This window comes from Entamoeba histolytica, genomic scaffold, assembly GCF_000208925.1.
Source record: "Entamoeba histolytica HM-1:IMSS scf_1104750518637 genomic scaffold, whole genome shotgun sequence".
NCBI lineage: Eukaryota > Evosea > Mastigamoebida > Endamoebidae > Entamoeba > Entamoeba histolytica.
In genome coordinates, this window is record NW_001915270.1 from 1 (window position 1) to 10,107 (window position 10,107).

The 10,107-nt window shown below is 23.9% G+C and overlaps 1 protein-coding gene across 1 annotated transcript, besides 2 other annotated features; it reads left to right on the forward strand.

Moving 5' to 3' along the window:
• Window positions 1-256: a repeat region.
• A 3,210-nt stretch (window positions 257-3,466) lies between these two features.
• Window positions 3,467-4,947: a repeat region.
• An 854-nt stretch (window positions 4,948-5,801) lies between these two features.
• On the forward strand, window positions 5,802-8,402 carry EHI_156560 (heat shock protein, putative; the record flags this gene model as incomplete). The annotated part of the gene is made up of 1 exon (XM_001914239.1): window positions 5,802-8,402. The coding sequence occupies one exon, from the start codon at window positions 5,802-5,804 to the stop codon at window positions 8,400-8,402; it is 2,601 nt and encodes an 866-aa protein (XP_001914274.1).
• Between the last annotated feature and the right edge of the window lie 1,705 nt (window positions 8,403-10,107).

The window sequence follows — 10,107 nt, forward strand, 5'->3', positions numbered from 1 at the left end:
ATAGCAATCACTACATTAATAATTTGGTTTATTTCATTCATAATTTTATTCATTTTCATCTTCATAAACACTTTAATATTAACTTCAATAGAAACAAACATTATAATAAAACACAAAGAAGATAAAAACAATATCAAAATAAAGAACAAAATAGAAAGATAAGAAATGATAGAAATACAAAATAAAGAATAATAGAAAAGACTCTTTGAAGAAGAAATTAAGAAAACTAAGAATAAAGAAAATCAAATAATATCAAATCAATATTATATGAAATATTGTTTATTAAATTGATTAAATATAACAATTAAATAATATGAAAAATAAAAGAAAGATGAAAATGAATATAAAATAAAAGAAGAAATACAAATATGATGAAATAAAGAATAATCAACAATAATGTGAATGAAGTATATAATTAAATATAATAATGATAAATAAGAATAATATAAGAAATAAAACAGTCAAATATAAAATGCAACTATATTTGTTATTTACTAAGTGACATTCATGTTATTCTTTCTTTATTTTTATTTTATCAATTGAATTAAATGAATATGTTATTACAATGAATAACATCAAATATTATTCAATTTTCAACATTATAAATATAATGAATGAAATGAATAATGATATTATTTGTAATAATAGAAAGACATTAAAATCACAATTAATTCATCAGTTATTTAATTCACATTTTGTTTATTTGTCATAAACAATTTTCAATATATTATAATGAAGATTTATAAAACAAATCACATTATAAAAGAAGAAATGAAACAATAAAAATGATAATAACAAATAGAAATTAAATAACAAATGATAATAAAATAAACATCAAAGATGAAATTCTTCATTGAAATTTCATATGAAATAAATTAAATTAACATCACACTAATATTTGTTTATTTCATCACCACAATATAATTAAACATTTCATAAATTAGAATATGTAATAATAGAATATAAATGATGTTTATAACAATTAAACATCACTCAGAATAATGTTAAATTCATTTATGAGTCATTCAACTGTAAAAAATCAAAAATATAATGTAAAAGAAGAATATAAAAGATAAAAATAAAACGAATATAAAAAGGAAAAAGAAAGAGAAAAGAAACAATGTCAGTTTGCTCAGGGTGTAAAACACAATGTATGTTCTGTGGATCAGAATTGAAGAGTGGATCAGTTGTACTTCTTTGTCATTCATGTAGAAAAGGAGGATCAAAATGTTTGATTTGTGGAAAAACACTTGGAAGTGCAACACCAGCAAAAGCATGTGGAAAATGTTATAGTAAATTACGTAAACCAAACACATGTATGAAGTGTGGATGCCGAACTAATTAATTGAATCAATTAAATGAAAACTAAAGAAATAAAAATTATAATGAACAATCAATAACAATCAATTTTCTTATTAAACATTTTTATTATAAACTAAAACAAAACAAATACTTCAAATTAATATTTAATATAAATATTTAATATTGAAAATGAAACAAATACAATAAAATAAGAGAATATGAATAATTAATAGTGAAAAATAAATCAATGATAATATCCAATATCATTAAATAATAATTAAATAACTAACAATTATTCATATAATTTCATCAATAAATAATACAATATGATAATAAACATTAAATGAAATATGAAGATAAAGAGAATAAATATAAATAATGACAAGAAGATAAAATCATTTAAATACAATCATAAAGAATAACAAATTAATAATAAAATAAGAAAGGAAATAAAGTGAATAAAAAATAAAAGAAATAAACCAACAAATAATAACTATTCAATCATTATCTAATTTATAATAATGATGAAATTCATTATAATCATTTATTATTAAATTAATTAATATCCACCATTTGTATCATTTTATTTCTATTTCATTCTTATTTCTTTTCTTATTTATTAAAAAATATCATCATTGAGTGTGAATATTTCAAATGAAATAAAATAAATCAACATTGAATTATGTCTAATTTATATTCACCATTTCATTCATTGGCAGATGAACAAATTGTTCATATTCTTCATTGATTTGTTTTTATTCTTTTTTAGTTCATTTTCAATTAATCAAGATTGAATCATTTCATTTCAATTACTATGATTCGTTTTGGTGTGAAACGATCTGGATATAGTTTTCCACAAAGTGTATTTGATATTCCTTTATATTCAAATGAACATTGCTCACACCATGATTTTGTTTTATCATTTTCTTTACAAACACGAATATCATGTCCATTTCCAAATCCAAACAAACAATCACATGATTGATTATGTAAATAAAATGCAAATTGCGGTTGTTTAATATCAAATTTCATCATTCCTTCAATTCTTCCATTTGATTCTAATGAAAATACAAATGATTTTGAATCATTTATCCAATCATAACCATATTTATCAATTTTCTCATTAACATATCCTCCAAATTTATTTCCTTCTGAATCTTTAATAATAATTATTATATGTTCTTTATTCAATACTCTTTCTCCAAATACTGATGTGTCTTCTTTCCAATCATCAATATCTGAATCAAATAGTACATTCCCTACCTTTCTTTCTGTCCATTCTTCTAGTTGTTCAATCTGATATTTTGGTGTTGACATTCCTCTCATTCTTTGCAACCTTTCTTCTTGCTCTTGTTTCTTTCTCTCATCTTCTTTTCTCATCTTCATTTCCAAATAATCACTGTAACGCTTTCCCCTTTCTTCTTTATTCTTATTAAATCTTGTTTTGATTTTATTTATTTCTTCTTTCATTATCATTTCTTCAATTGAAATGATTTTATCTATTAGTTCATTCCGTGTTTTACTTAGTGTTTCTTCATCTGATTTACATTCTTCTATGATTCTTGACATTTGATTCTTCATTATTTCTATTTGGTTGATTGTTTCTTGACTTTTTTCTATCACTAGTTTTCTTCTTCTTTCTGTTTCATCAATCCTATCCAATATTCCTTCTCCTCTTTTAATTGCTTCTGAATATGTTTCATTGTCTTTTATTTCAAATACTTCATTTTTAATACTTCCTATATAATATTGATAATTCTTAGTAGTATCATCAATTGATTGTTGAATATTTGGAAGTGTTTCTACTACTTCTTTAATTATTTGATTATTCTTGTTTATTAACTCTTCCATTTTAATTTAATTTGATGTTTATAAGTTCAAAATATGAATGTTTAAATAGTTAATCCACGTTATTAACACATCAAGTCAATTCTTATTTCTAACATCATTCTATTTTAAATAAATGACTTTTATATTTTTACAATAACAATAAATATATAATAATATTAATAATATAATAATAATAAAATTATAATATTGTTATTTTCTATAATTAGTTTGTTTTATTTTTAGTATTTTTTATTTTTTTTTAAAAAACAAAAAAAAAATTGAAGAGAAGTAGATTCAATTCTGTTTTATTTTTATTTGTTCATCTTTTGTTATCGAACCTTTTCCAATGCAGGAAATACAACAAATTTTAATGCCATGGCTATTGTGTAAAACCTTAGAGTCTTGTAAAGAAAAGCAAACAAGACATAGAAATCTAAGGTCATACAACAAAAAAAGAAATGTCAATAGCAATAAATGGCATAACAATTATAATAATAAAGGTAAACGATACACCAAGGAAAAAGGGTTTAGAAGACGAAAGACACAAAGAAAAACAAATAAAGAAACAAGATAAATACAATAATAATAAAGATTATACAAATAACAAATACAAATGGCTAACAATAAATGAGATACAAGAAAGAATAAAAAAATAACAAGTGAATGGAAAGAAGGAGAATACGAAGAAATACTTAAAAAATATGAAGGTAAAAGAAAAAGATGGTATAATATCCTCCAAGAAGTATATTCAATTAAAAAGAAAAAGATAATTGAAAAAACTAAAGAAGAGTTTAAAGAAAAAACAAAAGATTGGGAGGAAAAAGACATTAAGGCTATAGAAGCAGAAATTAAAAACAAAACCCAATTAAAGAAATGAATGATAGATGTAAAATTGCAAGAATAATAAATAGCAAAGAAAGTATAATGAAAATACAAGAAGAAACAAAAAATAAGGAAGAAAAGATAGAAGAAGAAAAAGATAAAGAAGAAATACTTGCTCTGAAAAATCAAATTACTGAATTAAAAGAAAAAGTTAAAGAATTAAGTATGAAAAGAATGGAAGAAGAACAAGCCATCTCAGAAGAAATGATGAGAAAAGCAAAAGAAATAGTTAGGAAAGAATTTGAAGAAGAAATTACAGAAATGAAAACACAAATTAAAAAGATTCAAACGAATTATGAAGAAATGAAGAAAGAAAATGAAAAATTAGAAGAAGAAAACTTAAAACTACAAGGAAAAATAAACGAGATAGAAGGAAAGAAAATCACAGAAGTAAATAATAAAGAAGAAAAATCCTTGTATCCAAGCTAATAAAAAGAAAATTGAAAAAGAAAATGAAGAAATGAAAGAAGAAATTGAAAAGTTAAAAAAGAGAAACAAAACGCTAGAACAAAATGCAAACACACTAGAGAAGAAGATTAGAATGATAGAGGAAAATACTAAAGAATTAAAGAAAGAAATAAGAGATAAAGAAAAACAAATCTCTGAATATCAAGAAATTGCAATTAAAAACCAAGAAATTGCAGAAATAACAAGAGAAGAATTAGACAACACACAAAAAGAAAATGAAGCACAAAAACAAATAATATCAAAACAACAAGATGATATTGTAAATTTTATCTCACAGAAGGAACTAGAGAAGAAGAAAACGATGACACTTGTGATAAATACACAACCAGTACTGAGGAAAGCATCATCATTTACGATGGAGATGAACGAAACTACTCCTATGAAAAAACAGTAGTGGAGATCGAAGAGAAAAGCAAAGCACTGATTGTCAAAAAACAAGAGATGATAGTCAGACAAGAAATACAAGTCATTTTAATTTAAAATAAAAGAATTGAAATACAATAATAAATAACAAAGAAAGAATGAAAATATAATAGAATGAAAAAAACAATAATAATAAAGTATTTTGATGGTAGTATTAAAATATTTCAATGAAATATTGAATAATTTCATTTTAATCTATTTCATTTATTTCATTATTCAATAATATTATTTCATAGTAATGAATTATTTCATACTTATAATGAATGTGAAGAAATATTTGAATATGATTGAAGAATAAATAAAGAAATAATAATGGATGAAATAAATCATTCAATACATTTAAAAGAGAAAGAATAATTGAAAAATATTCAAATCACAGAATATACAAAATATGATAAAATATTGAAATACACTATCAATTGAAGTTAAATCAATTAAAATTGAATATCTAGAAGGTATTTATCATTCAAATCAATTAATATTCAATTAACAATTATTGCAATAATAACTAGTTGTTTCTTCAAATATGTTTCATTAACAATCATCATTCATCACTAATTACATTATTAGATATGGATGTTTGTATAAATGTTGATGTAAAAAAGAATAAAAGAATATCATAAACATATTTTATGATTAAAATAAACAGAGTTAATGATAATTTAATTACTCATTTATTTTGAGTGTTTGATAATCATTCATTCTCATTCCTTCATTTCATCATTGTCATTTTTGCTGTTAATTATGATATTATTTGTTGATATGAAACCACGTTGATCCATGTAGACATGAATAAGAAAATGTGAATAACAACCAACACATCAATAAGTCAACACATCAACCACATTGAGTATTTAAAGGAACTTGAAGAAGTAATTAACATTTAGAAATAAGGTATGGATCCAAACAAATGGACAGATGCAACAGTTCAAATGTTCAAAGAATCGCAAGAAAAAGCATTTGAAAGAAAGAATGCATATATCATGCCAATTCACATGATGAATGCAATTGTTGAAGAAGAGTCGAATATTATTATCCGAATAGTCGAGATGATGGGAGGTGATGTTAGTAAAATGAAGAAAGAAATACAAGAAGGAATGAATAAGATTCCAGTTCAAAATCCACCACCAGTAGAAATTGGACTTCATCCAACAACACAACAAGTGATAAGACGAGCAATAGAGAAACAAAAGACAATGGGAGATACATATCTTGCAGTTGATGTGATAGTAATGTCATTGATGGAAGAGAAAGAAATTAGTACGATAGTAGGAAATAGTGGAATTAATGTTCTGGAATTTAACAAAAAGATAATGGAAATGAGAAAAGGACAAAGTGTAGAAACAAAAGAAGCAGAGAGTCAATATGAAGCATTGAAGAAATATGGAAATGATTTAACGGCACAAGCAGAAAGTGGGAAGATGGATCCCATCATTGGAAGAGATGAAGAAATTAAACGAGTTATTCGTATTTTATCAAGACGAACGAAAAATAATCCAGTCTTAATAGGAGAGCCAGGAGTTGGTAAAACAGCAGTAGTTGAAGGACTTGCACAAAGAATTGTTAAAGGGGATGTTCCAAGTAATTTGCAATGTCGAGTTATTGGATTAGATATGGGAGCATTAATAGCAGGAGCACAATATAGAGGACAATTTGAAGAAAGATTAAAAGCAGTAATAAAAGAAGTTAAAGAAAGTAAAATACCTATTATATTGTTTATAGATGAAATTCACACAGTATTAGGAGCTGGAGCAACAGGAGAAGGAGCAATGGATGCAGCTAATATTTTAAAACCAATGTTATCAAGAGGAGAATTACGATGTATTGGAGCAACAACGTTAGAGGAATATAGAAAATATGTTGAAAAAGATCCAGCATTTGAAAGACGATTCCAACAAGTTTATGTAAGTGAACCAAGTGTAGAAGATACATTATATATTCTTCGAGGAATAAGAGAGAAATATGAAAATCATTATGGATTAACAATTACGGATTCAGCATTAGTTTCAGCAGCAACATTAAGTAAAAGATACATCAATGGAAGATTTCTTCCTGACAAGGCAATTGATTTAGTTGATGAAGCATGTGCTACATTATTTACACAAAAGAATTCACAACCAGAAGAAATAGATAGATTAGAAAGAAGAGAAACACAAATAAATGTGGAGAAAATAGCATTAGAAAGAGAAGTTAAAGAAACGGATGAAGAACATAAAAAAGTTATTGAAGAAAGACTTAAAGAAATTGAAAAAGAAATGAGTGAAAATAAAGAGAAATTAACAAAGTTACGAATTAATTATGAGAAAGAAAAAGGAGGAAGTGAAGAAATGAAAGAACTTGCAACAAAAATAGAAAGTATGAAACATAAAGCAGAAAGTACTAAAGATTTAGAAGTAGCAGCTGATTTGAAATATTATGCAATACCAGAAGCAGAAAAGAGATTGGCAGAATTAAAGAAACAAAATAAAGAAACAACAATGATATCATTACAAGTCACAGCAACACAAATAGAAGAAGTTGTGAGTAGATGGACAGGAATTCCAGTTACTAAAATGAATCAAAGTGAGAAAGCAAGATTACTGAATTTAGAAAGTGAAATACATAAACGAGTAATAGGACAAGATGAAGCAGTGACAGCAGTTAGTGATGCAATCATTAGAAGTAGAGGAGGATTAGGAAATGAAAAACGACCAATAGGAAGTTTTATGTTTTTAGGACCAAGTGGAGTAGGTAAAACAGAATTAGCAAAAGCATTAGCAGCTGAATTGTTTGATTCAGAGGAAAATATAGTTAGAATAGATATGAGTGAATATATGGAAAGTCATAGTGTGTCGAGACTGATAGGAGCACCACCAGGATATGTTGGATATGAAGAAGGAGGACAATTAACAGAAGCAATTCGTCGTAGACCATATAGTGTAATATTATTTGATGAAATTGAAAAAGCACATCCACAAGTATTTAATGTGTTATTACAATTATTGGATGAAGGAAGATTAACAGATGGAAGAGGAAGAACAGTTGATTTTAAGAATACGGTTGTGATTATGACATCGAATTTAGGAAGTGAAATAATAATGAAAGGAGTAGAAACAACAGGACAAGTTGATGAACAAGTTAAAGAACAAGTCATGGAAATAGTGAAGAAGTCGTTTAAACCAGAGTTTCTCAATCGAATGGATGATATTATAGTATTTTCACCACTTTCAGAGAAAGAATTGAAAGAAATAGTTAAATTACAAATGGGAGAAGTGATTAAAGTCATTAAAAAGAGATATCCAGGAAGTGAAGTTGAAATGACGGAAGCAGCAATAGAAGGAATCATTAAAGCAGGATATTCAATAGCATATGGAGCAAGACCAATGCGAAGATATATTGAAAAGACAGTAGTTACAGAAATAACGAAGTCAATAATAGGAGGAGTGATGAAAGAGAAGAGTAAAATTAAGATAGGATATGAAGATGGTAAGATTGAAGTTAAAATAACTGATAACTAAAAAGGATAATAATATAATTGAATGTATTTTATAAAAGAAAGAGGTTGAAAGAAAAAGGAAGAATAATATAAAAGACAATCAATTGAATAATAATGTTTATTTTTAATGTGAATACTATTTCTTTTCATCAATTGTATTTGATGAGATATCAATGTTTTTTATAATAAATGAATGAATATATTTTACACAGTCTAATTAAAGTTAATCAACATTAATATTTCATCTATTCTTTAGAAAATTATCAATACATCATTTTCTCATGTTATTCTTCAATTATTTCTCATTAATCTTTCTATTTCATCATCTTTTAATGAATATTTTTTTTATTTATTTCATATATTTTCTTCTCTCATCTATTGCCATTGTAACTATCATTTTATATGTTAATGTAATACATGGTATAGTTATTATAACATTATTAACTTCTTTCATATTTATACTTTATGTTCATTTCTATCATTCTTTGTTTTTGATTATTCAACAAATTAATTAAGTTCATTCACATCATTTAACGTTAAAGCTGGCACTAATAAATGAATAGTCAGGTCAAATATTAATAAATTGAATTTAAAACATGTTCATTTATTCATAGTGTTAAACTAAGAATATATTTCAATACACTTAATAATCAAAATGTTTTACTTTTAAACATGAATATGTTAAAATAACAACATTATTTAATTAGTATTGTTAATTTAAATATATTTGTACATTCGTTGAGTCTTATTAGTTTGTTGGTTCATCATATCACATTGTAAACGATATATTTTAACATTAATTTTATTTTTTAGAAAATGATGAAGTTAATAACTTCAATCAACTTTTAAAATATGCTTTTTAATACACAATTAACTACAACTACATGATTTTACAATACCAATGAATATAATAAACATGAAATGAATTACAATTATAATAAACAAGAAGATATAATTCAATTGATAATATTAGACAGAATAATACTGAGTAAATTATATTTCATTATAGAATTTATTCAAAATAGAAATATTAATATATCATGATAATAACACATTCTTGGATTTATTTTTATTTAGATTAATATTTTTCATTTTATCTTCAAATATTAACAAAATAAGATATTATTATTCTCGAATTTATTAATATAACATCATTATTATTCTTATTGATACTTCTGATAATTTATACAAATAGTACAAAAATTAGTTAATCAAAAAGTTGGTATTTTATTTAAAGACTTTATATTTATTGATATATTCAATATATTTTCATTTTGTTATTCAATCAATTTATTCAGTATTTTATTAACTTTAATTTTATCATATTGTTTCATGTTGAAAATATTCATTTTTGTATATACAAATAAATTTGAATAATACTTCACTATTTTTATTGATTCATTAAATGAATTGAAGAAGTGAAGTATTTCTTTATATCCAAATTGTCATTTATTATCATATATATTGAATATTATTTTCAATTTTCATATTATTTATTATTTTCATTACATTCTTTTACTTTCAAAAATACAATTTATATATTTCTGTTATTATTTGATAAATATTTTAATACATTTAATTCATTTTAGATTCTAAATGTAGTTATTGTAATGTTTATAATGTATTATGGTATTAAATTCTTCATTATGTTTTATATTTTAATCATAATTTATATGTATTAATATAATGAAGTTTCTGGTTATATACATAATTATATTATTCCACAA